The sequence below is a fragment of the Jatropha curcas genome, chromosome 11 (assembly GCF_041381405.1).
Source record: "Jatropha curcas cultivar XTBG-Jc1 chromosome 11, XTBG_Jcur_1.0, whole genome shotgun sequence".
Classification (NCBI taxonomy): Eukaryota; Viridiplantae; Streptophyta; class Magnoliopsida; order Malpighiales; family Euphorbiaceae; genus Jatropha; species Jatropha curcas.
This window is the reverse complement of record NC_143161.1, coordinates 19,164,998-19,184,522: the sequence shown is the minus strand read 5'-3', so window position 1 is coordinate 19,184,522 and position 19,525 is coordinate 19,164,998. Positions and strand designations below refer to the sequence as shown.

At 34.6% G+C, this 19,525-nt stretch overlaps 1 protein-coding gene across 1 annotated transcript; it reads right to left on the bottom strand.

Annotated features, from left to right (window-relative positions):
* Positions 1-18,005: 18,005 nt before the first annotated feature.
* On the bottom strand, positions 18,006-18,739 carry LOC110009009 (secreted RxLR effector protein 161-like). Its single transcript, XM_020677534.1, has 3 exons — positions 18,585-18,739; positions 18,372-18,465; positions 18,006-18,290 (listed from the first exon to the last, which is right to left on the bottom strand). Exons 1-3 carry the CDS (start codon positions 18,737-18,739, stop codon positions 18,006-18,008), a joined length of 534 nt encoding a protein of 177 aa, XP_020533193.1.
* Between the last annotated feature and the right edge of the window lie 786 nt (positions 18,740-19,525).

Genomic DNA, 19,525 nt, shown 5'->3' with positions numbered 1-19,525 from the left:
TTGTTATTAGGATTGATGATTTTTAGGAATATTTTTAGATCTTATTTGATTCACTTGTAAGTCTATAAATAGACACATTCTTTTGTTAATTCAATGAAGTGCAAAACATTGTTAATCATATTGTGCATTTCCATTTTTCCTTCCTAAAAATCTCAACATGGTATCAGAGCCTGTCTGTTAAATGGCTACAAATACTATTCCATTTTCTTTCCCTCCAATTTTTGTTGGCGAAAATTATCAGCTATGGGCTGTTAAAATGAAAGCTTATTTACAAGCTTATGACTTATGGGAGCATGTTGAAACGGAAAAAGAAATCCCTCCATTGCCATCCAACCCAACTATGGTTCAAATTAAGAATCATAGCGAAGAAAAAGCCAAAAAATTCAAAGCAAAAACCTGCCTTCATATTCAAAAAGATTGCAGGTATAAAAATCAATCAAATTTTGTGCAAGAGGAAGGAACTCTTCTTTGAGTATTGGAGAGATGGGCTCCAAGAGAACATTGGAGAGAAGTGCTCCAAGAAAACATTGGAGAGATGTGCTCCAAAATAAAAGAAAGTGATGAGAAGTGCATCAATATTTGAAGAGAAGTGCTTCAAAAAAAAAAAAAAATGCTAGTTTGATGAGAAGTGCATCAATATTTGGTGAAAAGTGCATCAAAATGATGAGTTGGAGAGAAGTGCTTCAACAAAGTTAATCGAAGAGAGGTGCTTCAAATGCTAGATTAAAAATTTTAATTGTTAATTATTGTAATAAAAATATTATGTTTGAATTAAGAGAGAATGTTAGGATTAATTCAAAATAATATTATGAAAAATCTGTTGAGATTTCAATTTTATTTAGTGCAGATTTTCTGCATAAAATTTGATATTTTTGTTATTAGGATTGATGATTTTTAGGAATATTTTTAGATCTTATTTAATTCACTTGTAAGCCTATAAATAGGCACATTCTTTTGTTAATTCAATGAAGTGCAAAACATTGTTAATCATATTGTGCATTTCCATTTTTCCTTCCAAAATCTCAACAATCAGAGGGTGATGTTTTCTTTGTTCAGTTCAGATATGAACGCGTCACAATCTTTTGCTATTTGTGTGGTCATTCAGGGCATACTGATGCATTTTGTGAAATTCATTTACATCGTCCTAAAGATGCAATAGAACTTGCATGGGATGATCATATTAAGGTTCCTGTTAGCTGGAATTCTCAACCGATGAGTGCTTGGTTACGGGACGGCAGTTTCAGGCAGGATTCTGTGTCCGAGATGGCAGTTGTAGAGGCCGTTAATTTAGGAGATCAAAATTAAAAAAACAAGCAGTTTCTTTCCTTGTTTGCAAGAGGTCACTGTTAGAATTTAATGCCCAAAACACTCGTATATAAATTGAAATCACAGAAAATAGTAAAATACTTACAGATTATTTTGTTGGCTTCCATTGGTGCAATGTTGATCCCTAACAATAAGTGGACAGGTGGAAAGAAATTAAAACAATCACGTACAATTGTCCGTAGAATGGCTAAGTGCATCCTCTTTGTCTACAAGCTCCCAACGGGTGGAGAAACTATTAGAGTCTCCATCATAATCCTAATAGGATATATAATCCTAACCTAGATTAGAATTTAACCACACTTAAACCAAATACATTTAAGTGACCCATTAATTCTTTTAATAATCACTCTTTAATAACGGCTCTAAATTAAACCTTTTGGACTATTAAGCTTAACCCAAATATTCTATAAAATAGATAAATAAAATCAATAAGCCTAATATAAATGATTAATTTCTAACATTCTCCCACTTGGGCGTAAATTGATTGTTAGTTTATAATAAAATATTCTATTTAGAAAACAACTCTTGGGTTACCTAACAAAGAGAACTTTTATGTGGCCACAAATTTAAAAATAACATAGTCCAAAAGAATGCTCCAAACATAACAGTTCGGTCAAACAAACAACTAACCTTGAACTATGACAAATCATTGTATTATTTAAAGGTGTAAGATAATCCACAATTACAAATATTATTTTATTTACTTATATGAACTCTATGTGTTTAGTGTGGTGTGAAAATTAGCATCATCATATGATCAAATGTGCTAATCTCAACTTTGTCCTGCTTTTAGTCTCTCATGAGACTACCTTCATATTTCACCAAGAAACCATTTAATGACAAACAGTCATGCTTAAGTAAAACTTAAGATTTTATTTGCTTCATTTATGCTTCACTAAGAAGCTCTTTCAATAATAACAATTATGGTTAAGTACAACTTAAACCTTCAATTTAATCTGCAGAATGTTAATAACTTGCAAACTATAATGCTTCAACAAGAAGCCTTCAAAGTAACAAACCATTTACATTTACGAACAACTTAAGAATTTCTTTAGTTTGCATTATTTAAATAGCTATTTATAAAATCAATCGACATGCATCATGCATATTCCAAAAAAAAAAAAATGATGATCATCAAAATAATACTTCAAAACCCAAATAAAATTATCAACAAAAGGGTTCAAGCATATATTTGTAAATGAGTCAAAATAATATTGGCCACAACCAAAACTCTCACTAACCAAGAATATCAAGATTCAAATACATTAAGTTTTAATAATTAACCTCTTGCTTTATGAAATTTATAAATGCACTTTAATATTTGTTTCATATTTTTAGTCATCTGTTAAGACAAGAAGATCTCATCGAGTGCCTAAGAGAAATCCCAAATATCTTTAAAGAAACTTGTTGAAGAATAGGTCCAGTTAGTTAATTGGTTGCTTTGATTTTTTATTAAATAATAATGGCTATTTTGTCGCCACTATTAGTTTGTTAGGATTCTTGATCTGTAGAGATGATCTCGGATAATTAGGAAGGTTGTTATTTCTTTTTTGCCTATATAAAGATCAGTTGTTGAATAAAGAGAGAGCTTATTCCAAAAATATCTTGTGATTTATTCTAGCACAAATAGAATTTTCCTTATAAACCCTCATTGTTCTGACTGGGACCTATCACTGGTATTAGAGCATGGCTACAAACAAAGAAAGAATCGAGAATTTAGAAGTTAGTGTCGGTGGACTCCAAGACAACTTGAGCAAAATGGAGCTGGGTGTTAACGATAAGCTGCAGCAGCTTGAAGTTGACATCAACAAACTTTCTAGTGCCTTGCTTACCAACACTCCAAGTGGTAATGTAACTAATCAAACAGGACAATCCTCTAACGGACATTATAGGGAAAACACGGAAGTAGGACGACCCATGTGAGATTCCAAGCTCGCTAAACTGGAACTCCCTAAGTATTTCGGTCACGATCCAACCGAATGGTTCACTCCTGTCAATCTGTTCTTTGAATATCAATGCACCCCTGAAGCTCAAAAGGTAGCATTGGCATCCTTTCATTTAGAAGGAGAAGCAAACCAATGGTGCCAGTGGCTGCGTAGGGCCTATTTTGAAGAAAGGAAGAAGGTAACGTGGAGCATATTTGTGGAAGAATTATGGTCTCGTATTGGCCCCATTGATTGTGAGGATTTTGATGAGGCTTTATCAAAAATAAGACAGATGGGAACGCTTCGTGAATATAAAAAAGAATTCGAATGTCTCGGCAATCATGTTCAAGGATGGACCCAGAAGGCTGTGGTGGGGACGTTTATAGGTGGTCTAAGAACAAAAATCGCAAATGGAATGCAGATGTTCAAACCAAAGACACTTAAGGAAGCAATTCGCCTAGCAAGAATGAGAGATGATCAAGCGAATTGGCAACGAAGATTCACTCAGCCAATCGATCGCCCAACAACTGATGTCTCTTCTCCAACAAAAACTAAGGCCTCACCAATCAAAAGACTCACTTGGGAGGAAATGAAAAAAAGAAGAATGGTAGGCCTATGCTTTAACTGTAATGAGAAGTTTACGTCAGGGCACCGATGTCATGGGCATAATTGTTATTACTGGAGAGTGACGTCAACACTAAAATTTTTGACGAGGAGGTAGTTAAACATGATTATGATTCACAGTTGGAGATATCCCAACATGCACTTTCAGGTTGGTTTGCTCCCTGAACTATGCGAATCACAGCAAAAATTGGACAAACTGAAATGGTGGTACTAATTGATAGTGGATCAACACATAACTTCATCAGCAAGAAGGTGGCTAGCTTGTTACAACTACCTGTAGTTCCCATTAAACCATTTGATGTCAATGTGGCGAAGGCAATCAAACCGTTACATTATAAGGAATCAATGCACTAGCTATACAACCATTATCCGCAAATGCAATTTCAAAGGTAGCAAGGCATGGAGGTTCGATGTTTGCAGTATGTCTTTGTACCAAGGATCAATTGGGTTCAAGGCATGGAGATGCTAAAATTGCTGGCCAAATTTGATGATTTATTTCAAGACCTCATGCAGCTTCCTCCTTCACGAGAGATTGAGCACCACATCAATTTGAAGGAAGGGATTGAGCCCATCAATGTTCGACCATACAGGTATGCCTATGCCTAAAAAGCTGAAATTGAAAAACAAGTTCATGACATGTTAAAATTGGGGCTAATCAGACCTAGTACTAGTCCATTTTCTTCCCCTGTTTTGCTTGTTAAAAAAAAGGATGGAACATGGCATTTTTGCACCGATTATAGAGCTTTAAATGCTGTAACCACTAAAGATCGATTCCCAATTCCAACAGTCGATGATATGCTTGATGAACTCCATGGGCTCATTTCTTTACCAAACTTGACCTTCGGACAGGCTTTCACTAGGTACGAGTTCATTCTTCAGACATCCATAAAACTGCATTTCGAACTCATAATGGTCATTATGAATATCTCATAATGCCCTTCGGCCTTTGTAATGCTCCATCAACTTCCAAGCAATTATGAATTCCATATTTTATCCTTACTTACGTAAATTCATACTTGTTTTTTTTTTACGACATTTTAATTTATAGCCCCAATTGGACCATGCATCTTGAACATGTTAATAAGGCTTTGGAAATATTACGGCATCACCAATTCTTTATCAAAATCAGCAAATGTGCTTTTGGTCAACAGGAACTCGAATATTTGGACCATATTGTCACCCCACTAGGCGTGAAGGTGGATGAAAAAAAAAATTAAAATTATGCTTCAATAGCCCAGGCCTACTAATGTCTCTAAATTGCATGGATTTTTAGGTATTACAGGTTATTATCGTAAGTTTATTTGTAGTTATGGCATCATTGCTGGCCCTCTCACCAATCTTTTAAAAAAGGGGCAATTTCGATGGACTGACGAAGCTGAGAACGCCTCTCAATCTCTCAAGGAGGCTATGACAATAACACCCACCTTGGCCATGCCAAACTTCAATGAACCATTCATCATTGAATCTGACGCCTCTAGAGAAGGGATTGGAGTAGTCCTAACTCAAAATGGGACACCGATTGCTTTCATGAGTAGCTCACCGGGCACCAAGAAACAATAATGGTCAATTTATGTAAAGGAAAGTTGGCCATTATTACAACAATTCAAACGTGGAGGCCATATCTTATGGGGTAGAAATTCTTCATCACAATTGATCAACGAAGCCTCAAATATTTATTGGAGCAGCGCATCACAGCTCTGGAGCAACAAAAATGGATTACCAAATTGCTGGGTTATGATTACGAGATCTTATACAAACCTGGTTCAGAGAACAATGCAGCTGATTGCCTTATCCAGGATGGTTGGTAGTCCAAGCCTTGATGCTTTATTTGTTTCTCAAACTCCATTGTGGGATACAATTAAAGAAGAAGCTCTTGATCATCCATATATGCAGAAAATCAGTCGCTAAGCCACCGATAACCCAGGGCAGCCTTACCTTTGGCGTAACGGACTTGTTTGCTACAAAAATCGAGTCGTCGTCCCTCCAAATTCACAAGTCATCCAACAACTATTAAGGGAGTTTCATGACTCTCCTTTATGTGGTCACTCCGGTGTGTTGAGAACATTCAAAAGGCAGATTTAGCAATTCTATTGGGCTTCGATGTTCCGAACTATCAAAGAATATGTTGCTTCCTATGATGTTTGCCAATGAGTCAAATCAGAAACCTTATCCCCACCAGGTATCCTTCAACCGCTACCTATTCCATGTCAAGTTTGGGATGATATCACCATGGACTTCATAGAGGGTCTTCCCCCTTCCAATGGTAAAAATACTTTTTTCGTTGTGGTCAACAGGTTGAGCAAGTCAGCCCACTTCTTGGCGTTATCTCATCCGTATACAGCCAAAAATAGTAGTTGAAAAATTTGTCGAGGGAATTGTAAAGTTGCATGGAATGCCAAAGTCTATCATCAGTGACCGTGACACGATATTTGTTAGTCAATTTTGGTGGGATTTCTTTAAGTTGTCAGGCACACAATTTAACTTGAGTTCAGCATACCACCACAGACGGATGGCCAATCGGAAGTTGTTAATTGCTGTGAACAATATCTTCGATGGCTTTGTCACCAACAACCTCGAAAGTGGTATACACTTCTACCTTGGGCAGAATTTGGGTATAATACAACTTACCATGCATCTACAGGCATGTCTCCTTTCGAAGCCTTATATGGTCGACCACCGTCAACAATTCCACAGTATTTAGAACGAAGTTGCCTAGTAAACGAAGTGGAAAACAAATTGGTCTCTCGAGATATTTTGCTAAAGCAACTCAAGACCAACTTATCTGCAGCAAATAATAAAATGAAATAGCAGGTTGATTCTAAGCGAAGGGAGGTCGAATTTCAAGTAGGAGATTTGGTCTTCTTAAAACTTCACCCTTAGCGCCAGCAGTCTATGTTCAAAAAAGCTTATCAAAAGCTTGCTAGCAGGTTTTATGGACCCTATCAGATTGAGCAACGAGTGGGACAAGTGGCTTATAAGCTCAAACTTCCAAAAGGGTCTTGCATTCACCCAGTTTTCCACGTTTCACTGCTGAAACGGAAGATTGGAGAAAGCATCGAGGCTAGCGTAGAGGTGCCTCCTTTTGCAGATGATGGCGAAGTGCTGTTGGAACCAGAATCAATATTAGAGACAAGATGGATAAAACAAGTGTCTAAATTTATAGAAGAATGTTTGGTGAAATGGCGCACGCTGCCCTAAGAAGATGCAACTTGGGAACCAAGACAGGAGTTTGGAACGGTTTTCTGGTCTAAACCTTGAGGACAAGGCTCATGTGCAAGAGAGGGGTGTTGTTAAGACAAGAAGATCCCATCGAGTTACTAAGAGAAATCCCAAACATCTTTGAAGAAACTTGCTGAAGAATAAGTCTAGTTAGTTAATTGGTTGCTTTGATTTTTTATTTAAATAATAATGGCTATTTTGTTGCCACTGTTAGTTTGTTAGGATTCCTGATCTATAGAGATGATCTCGGATAATTAGGAAGGTTGTTATTTCTTTTTGGCCTATATAAGCATCAGTTGTTGAATAAAGAGAGAGCTTATTCCAAAAATAACTTGTGGTTTATTCTAGCACAAATAGAATTTTCCTTATAAACCCTCATTGTTTTGACTGAGACCTATCATCATTAATGAAAATCGAGATATCTTTTGCGCATATATTCAAGAACTAACATAAATTTCTATATTATATGCAAAACAATAGCTACATGTTATCACACATCATTTCATAGAATCCAAGATATCATCAATTTAAATGCGCTTATAAAATATCTTTATGCAAAAAAATAAAACTATTATTCTCTTAAAACACATGATACATGTTAAAATAACACAAGTAGATTCCATTTAATAATTCTTTTATGGAATAACTTCTATTGTTTAATGAAGATATATACAAAATTATCTTCCATTTCATATCCATCAAGTAATAATAAATACTTTAATATGTTTTTAAAAACATATAATTTCATAATAACTATTATGCAATCCTAAAGGATTATCTTTTGAAGAGAGATACTATAAAAGGGCTGTATACATACTCATACATGCACCATATTATGTAACAAATATAACTTATATTCAATATATATATATATATTATTTTAATTATAAGGTGATTTCACTTTATCATGATAAGAAACCAAAACTTATCATTGATTGTCAAAATACAATTAAAAAAAAAAAGAACTCAAAGAATATAAGATTTAATTTTAAGAACCTCATGTTCAAAATAATAAATATTTCTCCAAAATAGTAATTATATGTCAAAAGCGAAGTCATAAGTAATTAACTTATTTTAATTTCAAATTGAAAAAAATAGCAATTTTCTTTTTAGTGTTATTTAAAATACATTTGATTTGATCTTAATGTTAGAGAATCAAAAACTTGTAAAATCTCAATAAATTGCAAGTACCACTTCCTAGTATTATACTTTTGATGGCATGGCTTGGAGAGTTGGAAGAACTTCAGGGTTAAGCATGCTCGCTTAATGGAAATTCTAAGATGGGTGACCAACTAGGAAGTTCCATATTTCACCTGCGGGACAAAACCGTGTGGATCATGTCAATCCAATACAGGATGCATTCAGCTTGATCCAAAGCGGACAATTTTTCTGGTGGTTGGAGTCGGACATGACAATACTATATGCATACTATTTAATTCACTATATCTCCTACTTGGAGATTATAAAATTTTATTTTGTAATATGAAGATTTCTTTTTTCCAACTGCATTAGAAAACAATTTAAATTTCATTTCATATGAAGTATAAATCTTATTGGCATCATAAGCAAATATGATCAATACAATATTTGAACTTTTTTTAAAAATTTTCATCTAATAATATCCAACTCTAAAATATATATTTTTTTTCTTCAAGTTAAAAGATGAAGAAAAAAATCTTTAAAATTCAAAATAAATAAGAATTTGAGACTAATATTTTAAATTCTGCCACCGGGATCAAATTCCAATTCCATCATTTTCTCAATAATACAAAATCAAACATTTTATTTTATTATGACATAAAAAAAATTTTATAAGCTCTATATTCAACTACTGCAATTCAATTTCAAACTTTATAAAAATTAAAGATTTTCTTCATCTTTATATGGTATAGATTTTAGAATTAATAACATTATTATCACTAGATATAATATTGAACAATTATCTAAGTTCAAATATAGTCATTTAAAATAATAATACGAGATATTTGGAAAAAAACTAAATAGATCAATAACCATTACAAAATTCTGAGCCGTCATTACATTCCCTCCTTTGGGTTGAAAATATAATGATGTAATAGAATCTCCACTTTAAATAAAAGTTAATACTCAAGTATGTATTTATGAAAAACTTTCTTTGCTTAATAAATAAGCATGAAAATTAATTTATCATTCCATGATGAAATCTCCAAGTCATCTCTAAATTAAACAGCCAATAACCGTCTTTGGTGTAGGTTATTGAATGGAAACCTTAGAGAATATATTACAGAGAAACTCAATATGCAAAACTCATTATTGATAATATTGATTTTAACCAATACACATGATTATTAAATCAATAATCATATAAATAAGAATATTATGAACAAAATATAAAAAAAAAAAAATATGAGTTTTGAACATTTAATTTTATTCTAATGAGAGTCCAGGCATACATTATAAAATCTCCTTTGGATAGATAATATAATATACAAATAGGGTTCTCCAGTATTAGATGCTATATGAGAATACAGATTCACAAGAAAAGAAAATCTATCCCCTTTGGGTAGATAGATTCTCAAACTATGTTTGTACTCTAATATAAAAAATTCATTAATTCTAAATATTACATAAAATAATTGCCTTTGGGTAAATTACTATACATAATAATTTAGATAATTTCATCTCGTATACATCATGTAAAATAATAATTTATAAATCTCCACAAAAGGTTCACTTTGATGACAATCCTTTGTATTGATTCACAAATTCTTATATGAGATACTATATTAATGCTCATAAGATTTAATAATCATTGAAATTTATTGCCTTAAGTATATTATCATGAACCATTGTCATTAAAATTTTAATAATATATTTTGTATATTTAACAATGTCATGACTCTAAAATAGTGTACTATGCTAATTACTATAATACTTTGCATGTTATTCGCTATAACATCAATGCATAAATATGAAATAAACATATATGCATACTACCAACAATCAGAAAAATAATGAGAAATTTACAGGATTCTCCTACCATAAAATTTCAGGCAAAATCATATAATTATCATTTTGTGATCTCCCATGATATTAACATTAAAGATTGCATGATTATAGTCGTTGACCTGCACTTGAAAAACTCTTTCCAAGGAAAAAGCCATAAAAGTAACTCAAGTACTGTAATAAATATCTTAGTATTACCTTTAATGACCAAAATTATTTTGAGAGAAATAGATATCCAATAATATGTTATTGCATATTAAATCCTTTGATCATTAATAAATAAATATTTTAGATGTGCAGTAATGTAATTATCTCCTCGTCAGATAATTTATAAATCAATTATTAAATTTCATCTCCAAAATGAAAGAAAAATGAAAAACTTAGACAATAATAAAAAGTCAAGAACAGTAAATTAGTACCACTAATTTATAAGTCTTCTTTATATCAATGTTGAGCAGATACTATATTTTAACTTTACTTATTTATAATACAAATAAGTAAAAACCATGAACTTATATAACATTCGTGTACCAAACAACATATGGGCCAAACCCAATACAACAATTATTCAAAATAATTTAGTAGTCCCAAGAATTCTAAATTATTTTAATTCATCATTAAACTTTAATTTAGCAACATCGACTAACAAAATTGTCTCTAATGGGGAATTATAAATTAGCAACTCAAGAAACGTAAAGGAACAAGATGAATAATGAATAAATTGATCAACCAGTTGCTTTTAAATTATAAAATTAAGACTTATATATATTGTGACGAGAAACATATAAACATATAAGCCAAAAAACAGATTACATTATATAAAAATTGAATTTGAAAGTTTCTAGCAATTCAATTTGAATTAAACCACAAGATTGCCATCAAGATTAATATTTAAATTATAGCAACTAGCTTCTCCCTTTTTTTTTTTTTTAGAATAGATTTGATGGGTACTATATTAATATATAAAGGGCAGTTTTAAGGTCTCACCCCAAAAGCATCCAAACAAATTGCTCCTAGCCATTATGATAAATAAAAAAAAAAATTGGTCTTCATTGCATGTTTAACAATTTTACTATTAAAATAAATGATCCACAAATTTGGATCAACCAAATATGCAAATCATAATAGGATTTCAATTTATATAAATAAGCTCTGATACTACATGTTAGAATTTAATGCCCAGGACACTCATATAAATTGAAATCACAGAAAATAATAAAATAACTTACATGTTATTTTGTTGACTTCCATTGGTGCAATGTTGATTCCTAAAAATAAGTGAAAAGGTGGAAAGAAATTAAAACAACCACGTACAATTGTATGTGGAATGGCTAGATGTATCTTCTTTATGTCTACAAGCTCCCAATGTGTAGAGAATAATTTATTATCTTGACGGCATAGACTAGAGAGAGAGGACATAGCCTATATATATGAAACTACTAAGATCTCTCATCATAACGCTAATAAGATATACAATCATAACCTGGATTAGAATTTAACCACACTTAAACCAAATACATTTAACTGGTCCGTTAATTTTTTTTAATGATCACTCTTTAATAATGGGTTTTAAATTAAACCTTTTGGACTATTAAGTTTTTAATCCAAATGTTTTATAAAATAGATAAATGTAATCAATAAGCTCAATAAAAATAATTAATTTCTAACAATCACGTGTTGGGTAAGGAAGTTCACGTCGACAATAATTTCATGGATACATAAGATATGGGTGGCATGCTATTGACGACTTTAGTGGGCCAAAAGGAAAAAGAGGCTTTAATTAAACCAGAAGATTTAAAAAACAAAAAAGGCCCAGGATTGCTATTTCTTCAACGCAGGTTGTTTCTACTGGTGAGGATACAACTACAATGCCTTCTACCAAACCTTCAGCGGCTGGTCCTGTTCAGCAGGATAGCTGAGCATTATGAAAATTATTAGCTGGAACTGTCGGGGGATTGGCAACCCTAGAACAGTTCGTGTTCTCAGAGACTTTTCTTTGAATTATAAGCCAGATGCTAACTTTTTGATGGAAACCAAAGCTTTGCATTCTCGTATGGAGGAAATAAAAAGCATATTGCAGTTTGATAATTGTTTATCTACTGACAGAGTTGGAACAGGTGGTGCATTATCTCTTCTTTGGAACAATTCTCTTAATCTGCAAGTGATTTGTTGGGAAAAGATATTAAAAAAAAGATAGCAGGAAGAGAAAATGAGATTAAAGCTGCAGATGCTTTATTACTTGTTGACTAACTACTTCAAAAATAACTATGATGTGCCTATTTATATAGGCTTACACTATAACTACAAATAAAAAATCTCGAAAATCAACTAAGCCTATCAGAGATTTATTAACAACAGATCATACTTAAGAAATTGAAAAAAAAAAACAAATTCATAAGTTTTCGAAAACTACTAACAAACTCTTCAAAACCCGGTCAACCTTTGAATCACATCTCAACACTCCCCTTTTGTTGGTTTAGAAGAGCAGAAAATTAAGGAAGAGAAGGAAATTCTATAGAAAATGAAAAAAGCTGCAGATTTTGTAAGTGTGAAGAAACAAATATTCTCTTCTTATTGATTCCATTACAGCATAATGTAAACATTTATAGTAGAGCTAGTCTAAAGTTTGTTCACCAACCTTCCATAAGTCAAGGAAGGTTGTTCACCAAACCTACCTAAAAGCAAGGTAGTTCACCTACCTCTTGACTTCAACAAAATACAACAAAATCTAAATGACTTTAACAAAATTTCTCCAAAAACTGTCAACAACACTTGCATCAATTTTACTTCAATGGAGCTGTAACTGTAACTTTAACACTCTTCCTTGATGCAAGAGTTGAGACAAACATCAAGTCTATTCCTAAGAAATTCAAATCTTGATTTTTTTTTGCAATGCCTTGGTGAAAATATCTGCTGCTTGGTCTTCAGAACTGCAATGAACAATCTGAATTTTATTTTCTTTTTCAGCTTCACGAATTGCATGACACTTGTTTTTTGTATGCTTGGTTTTTCTATGGAAGATTGGATTCTTAACCATAGCACCAGCTGATTTGTTGTCACAAAGTATTTTAGTTGGATTCTCTTGATGAAAATTCATAATCATCTTCAACTCCTCCTCCATGGCAGCTCTCCACTCAAGTAATTTTAAGGCTTCATCCACCTGAGTTGGTTCAAGTGAGACAATATTACATCTGCTGTAAATTTCATCTAGGGATCTAGTCCCGCTAATTGCATAATCATCTTCATTTGATTCTTCTTCATTGTCAACTGGAAGTTCTTCCTCTTGCTGAAAATGATCTTGTTCAAGAACTGATTTAGAATTTTCTGGTTCCATTTTACTCCAATCACATTCATCTTTCTCATCGAATTTCACATCCTTGCCGACATACACTTGTTTAGTAGCAGGATTCAAAATTCTGTAGGCTTTGGATTCATTGTTGTTTTCAACTACAGATGGCAAATCAGCAACTAACTTCTTGGATTGCAGCAATTTTAATGAATTGAGATTGGTGTGACCAAGTCTCTTATGCCACAAATCAGATTCTTCTTTATGACTCAAGCAAGATTCTTCTTCGAAGTCTCTTAAATTTAGAGGAAAGCTTCTCCGTTTCATTTTGACAGCAAATAACTTTGAGCCAGAAGGATCACTTATTTCACAAGTTTTGTAACATCCTCTTGAGTTGAGTCGGGTTGAACCAAACCTGGTTGGGGTAGAATGGATGATAAGTGGACTTATTTGCATGGAAAGTTTAGGACTTGTTTGCCTCCAAACATATAGCTTGGGTAGTAAGTTGTAGCCTTTGTATACTTGAGGTACCAATTAGAGAGTTTACACAGCCAAATCACTTCTTCTAGAGTCTACCCGTTCCTATCATTTTCACTTTCCTATTTTCACGTTTTTCATTTTCTTCTTACGTTTCCCTTCCATTTCCTTGCACTTTTCATGCAAGTTACGCAATAAGTCCACTCCAAGTAAGTAGAATTCCTTGAAGTTATATGTTATTCACTCTTTAATTGAGTTATATTGGAGATGAGTTATGAGAATTCTTGTGTATAGGAGAAGAAAGTTCAAAAGTTGCAGAAAAGAGAAGCTAAAACAAAGGTCAAGCCTTTTGACGTCAAGGTTTGATATCTCATGCTGTCTACTATTTTCTTTGCATGTAAATTGTGTGGTGTGTTGCCAATGAGATGATATGTTGCTTGTTGTTGGGTGGAAGTACTGGAAATGATGTGAAAACAGGGGATGAATATATGAAGCGGAAACAGAGTTTGCTGGAAATGTTACCAGCAACTTCATCTTGATTTTGAACCCATATAATGATGGAATTAGGAATTGTCATAGAAGAGTTATTTGTTCCTTTCTGTGTTAGCTTTACATGGGCTTTTGAATCATTCAATTTGGAGTTAGCTATTGAGAGTTATGGCCAAAAGAACACAGACTGCACAGAATCACGTCGCGCGCTCGCGCATACTGGAAAGCAAGTCGCGCTCGCGATTTCCTATTGCGCGCTCGCGACTTGAGTCAGGTAGCTCTCTGACTCTCAATTGCACAACTCGCGCTCGCGATTTCCTATTGCGCGCTCGCAACTTGAGTCAGGTAGCTCTCTGACTCTCAATTGCACAACTCGCGCTCGCGAGGATCATATGCGCGGTCGCGACTTTGGCCAGAAGCTCTCTGACTCTCAGTGTGCGCATCTCGCGCTCGCGAATCACACAAGCGCGCTCGCGACTTCATCCCGCGCTCGCGACTTGTGCTGCGCGGTCGCGACTTGAGCCAGAAAACCCTCTGACTCTCAAATGCACTTCTCGCGCTCGCGAGGTTTGAAGACGCGCTCGCGACTTCTCTCTGGGAAGCATCTCGCGCTCGCGACTTGGAATGTCGCGCTCGCGACTGATGCTTTGACACTCTTTTGCTTTTCATTTGCTATGCAATCACATTCCTTTGCTCAACATGCATGCATCCAATCATTTTACAACAAAAATACAACATAAGAACATGGATTAAAACAACATGTAAGCATTTATATGGTGTGAAATCAAATCAATATGATGAACTATGACGTTGTGGAACCATTTATGTGCTATTGTGTTACATTGTTGACATGCTAATCTTAAGCTCCATTGAGGTTAGGTAGAAACCATGTAGATAAGGCTATGTCGCGACATAGAATAGCAGATCTGCGCCCCATACAGTTTGGAACTCCGGCTACAGGCCGTTGAGTGGATATGATTAAACCGTGCGGTGCGAATCCGGTTAGGGGCACCAAAATGGACAATATTGGCATAGGCGAATCCGGTTCGGGGCCTATAGCATACAGTTTCACCCAGTTTCATACAGTTTATCTTATCACTTCGGTTTCACTATAACCTTATGGAGCCATTCAGATATCTTGACATAACATTTCATGAATTATACAGGATTATAAACAGTACAAAAGATAATCAAGATATCATGAAAGTATCATAATGTGTGAGCTTATATGTGCCATATATGTTTCCATGGTTCTTTCTATATATGTATGTGTTTAATTGTTTCTTTATTGTTGAGATATCCACTGAGCATTATTTGCTCAGCGAGTTACCTGTTTAACTCGCAGGTTTTGAGACTGGTCCATAGAGAGTCCGCGTACAACTGCTGCAGTTCATCTGTAGAAGACTCGGTCTTCAGGGTAGAAACTCATTTTGTTTTTCTTTTTATGGCATGTACAGGGCACACAGTTGGGCCCATTTCATTTTGTAAACTTGTATCATGTTTTGTAAATTACATTATTTTTGGAAACAGTACCAGCATGTTATTATATTCAATATACAGTATGTTTTCAGCATGTCAGACCATACAGTCAACCAGTTTGTAGCATCTCGACTCGGTGCATTCGGGTTTACGGGTGGACCGGGAAGGGATGTTACAAGTTTTATCTTTAAATAGCAAACTGTAATTCTTATCCAGCAATTGACCAACCGAAAACAAGCTTTGATTTAGTTCCGGTACGTAAAGAACATCGGAAACAAGCTTTGTACCTAAAGGAGTTTGTACAATCACATCTCCTTTGCCTTTGACATCAACAAGCCTACCATCTCCAAGTCTGACTTTTGAAGAATAGTTTGTATCCAAGCTATCGAAATTCACCAAGTTTGGTGTCATGTGGTTAGTGCAGCCACTATCAACAAGCCATGCTTCTTTAGCTTCAATTGAGACACCACATTCTTCAATTTCATTTGCAGCAAATAGTTGTTCTTCATACTTTTCAGAATTTTCGGTGACTTGTGCATGATGGGCTTGTGTTTGTTGATTCTGGTTTGTAGAACAAACTTTCTCGGTGTGACCAAATTGCTTACAAACCTTACATTGAGCTCCAGGTCTGAATCAGCAGTAGTTCTCAGTGTGGTTTGTTTTTTTGCAATGTGGACAAGGTGGAAATCTGTCCTTCCTCCAATTTTTTCTGAAATTCTTCTTCATTTTTGGTTTTCTGTCAGTTTGCTGGCCTCTTGAACCTCCTTCTTGCATTTTTGTTTTATGAGTCACAACAAGAGCCTTCTCTCCAATGGTTTCTTCTTCCCTATAGGCTTTTCTTTGTTCTACAGCTTGTAGAGCATTTGAAAGCACATTTAAGGATATTTGTGACATGTCCCAAGTTTCTTCAAGAGAAGAAATCTTGGCTTCAAATTTTTCAGGGAGAGTCACCATAACTTTCTCCACAATTCTCTTCTCTTCTAACTCTTCTCCTAACAATCGAATTTGGTTTACAATTTTCATAACTCTATCAATGTAATCTTTCACCTTTTCATTGTCCTTCATTTTCAACATTTCAAATTCTTTTCTTAAATTGAATATCTGCATCTGTCTAGTTTTTTCAGATCCATGATACTCAATTTTTAACTTCTCCCAAGCTTCATGTGCTGTCTCACATGTCATAATCTTGGTGAAGATAGGATCTGCAACAGCTGCATGGATATAGGACAGAGCTTTTGGAGCCTTAACAACCTCTTCTTCATGTTGTCTAATCTGCTGAAGGGTTGGATTTTGATTAAGAGGTGGAGGTACTCTGTTTTCCTCCACATACTGCCATAATCCAAGCCCCTTGAAATAAGCTCTCATCTTCACAGACCAAACATGATAGTTTTCCCCATTAAAATGAGGTGGTGAAAGAGACATGCTGCTGGAAGCCATTTGCAGAAAAGCAAATAAACAGAAAAACTTCACAAATTCTGGTTTATTTGGTGGCTTTCTCTATGATTTTCACTCAAACACACACACAGCCCTTTGAGATCAAGGTTGCTCTGATACCACTTGTTGGTTTAGAAGAGCAGAAAATTAAGGAAGAGAAGGAAATTCTACAGAAAATGAAAAAAGCTGCAGATTTTGTAAGTGTGAAGAAATAAATATTCTCTTCTTATTGATTCCATTTCAGCATAATGTAAACATTTATAGTAGAGCTAGTCTAAAGTTTGTTCACCAACCTTCCATAAGTCAAGGAAGGTTGTTCACCAAACCTACCTAAAAGCAAGGTAGTTCACCTGCCTCTTGACTTCAACAAAATACAACAAAATCTAAATGACTTTAACAAAATTTCTCCAAAAACTGTCAACAACACTTGCAGCAATTTTACTTCAATGGAGCTGTAACTGTAACTTTAACACCTTTGATTCAAAGTTGCAGATGCAAAGTAATCCTCTGAAGTAGCATAACTTTTCTTTGATAGAGCCTTGGTAAGTATGTTCTCTAGCTGTTCATTGGTGTTACAATACTTCAAGACAATTTCTTCCTTTGCAACAAGGTCACAAATATAATGATGCTGAAGTTCAACATGCGTTTGTTCTGCTGTGAAATGTTAGGTTCTTTGTCATGGAGATAGTTGCTTTGTTATCACAAAATATCTCCGTCACTCCTTTTTGCTCTTGTTGAAGATCAACTAACACTCTTCTTAGCTAAATGGCTTGACATGCTGCTAAAGCTGCTGCAACATATTCTGCTTCTGAGGTTGATAGCGCCACTGTTGCTTGCTTTTTTGAGCTCCAAGTGATCACTCCTGATCCTAGAGTGAAAACATTTGCTGAAATGCTCCGTCTATCATCTAACAATCCTGCCCAATCGCCATCTGTGAACCCATATAATTTGAAATTAGAAGATTTAAAATACCAAATTCCATATTCTATGGTTCTAGCAACATAACACAAGACCCGTTTTGCTGCTCTATAATGAACCTTTGAAGGCTATTGCATAATCCTGGTAATAACACCAACAAGAAATGCAATGTCGGGTCATGTGTGCGTCAAGTAAATCAATCCGCCAACCAAGCTTCTAAACCTTCTAGCATCTACCATTTCTGCTTCATCTTCATGCTGCAATTTCTCATTAATATTCATGGGTGTGGCTGCAGGCTTACAACTAAGCATGCCAAATTTACTTATAATGTCTCTAGCATATTTCATTTGCAAAATAAAGATCCCATCTTCAACTTGATATACTCCAAGACCAAGAAAATAGTGCAATAAACCATATCTGACATCTCAAATTCACTCAGCATTTGAGACTTAAATTTATCCACAAGAGAATTAGAAGAGACAGTATAAATGATATCATCAACATAAAGGCAGATAATGATGAAATCACTTTTACCTTCCTTCTTCACATACAAAGTGGGCTCATTCTCACTTTTCATGTATCCTTTTTCTTGAAAATACCCATCAATCTTGTATACCAAGCTCAAGGGGCCAGCTTCAACCCGTACAATGGCTTTTTAAGCTTGTGCACCTCTGCTTCTTTGGCTTTCTTTATGAATCCCTTTAGCCGTGCTACGTAGACCTCTTCTTGTAAATCTCCATTGAGGAACGCTGACTTGACGTCAAATTGATAAATAGGCCACCGCAATTTTGCTACCAATGTTAGAACAATTCTTATAGTTTCAAAGTGAGCTACTGGAGAGAAAGTTTCTTCGAAATCCACACCTTCTTGTTGGCATACCCTTTTGCCACAAGACGAGCTTTGTGCTTCTATATGCTTCCATCTGCTGCAAATTTTGTCTTGAACCCACTTCAAGTTAATTGCATTTTTGCCATCCGGTAAGTCAACCATTTCCTATGTTCCATTCTTCTCAATTGCTTGCATCTCTTCCACCATGGCTTTCTACCACTCTTCTTTTTCAATTGCTTCTTCATAACATATAGGGTCTGAAATAGTAAGAGCAAATTGACAAGATGCATATATGTCGGCCAAAGATTTATACTTCCTTAGCGGTGTCTCATCTGAAGATTCTTCAAGAGAAGAGTTGCTATTTGGTGATGCTGAAGTTGACGAGTTTGACAAATTTTGTGTTGCTGTAGAGGCACTAGTAGGTGCACAGGAGTTGACTCTTATTTTTTCATCTGGGAAACTTAAATTGGAATCTCTTGCTACTCCTGCTCTTTACCCCAATCCCAACTTACATTTTCATCAAATATTACATCCT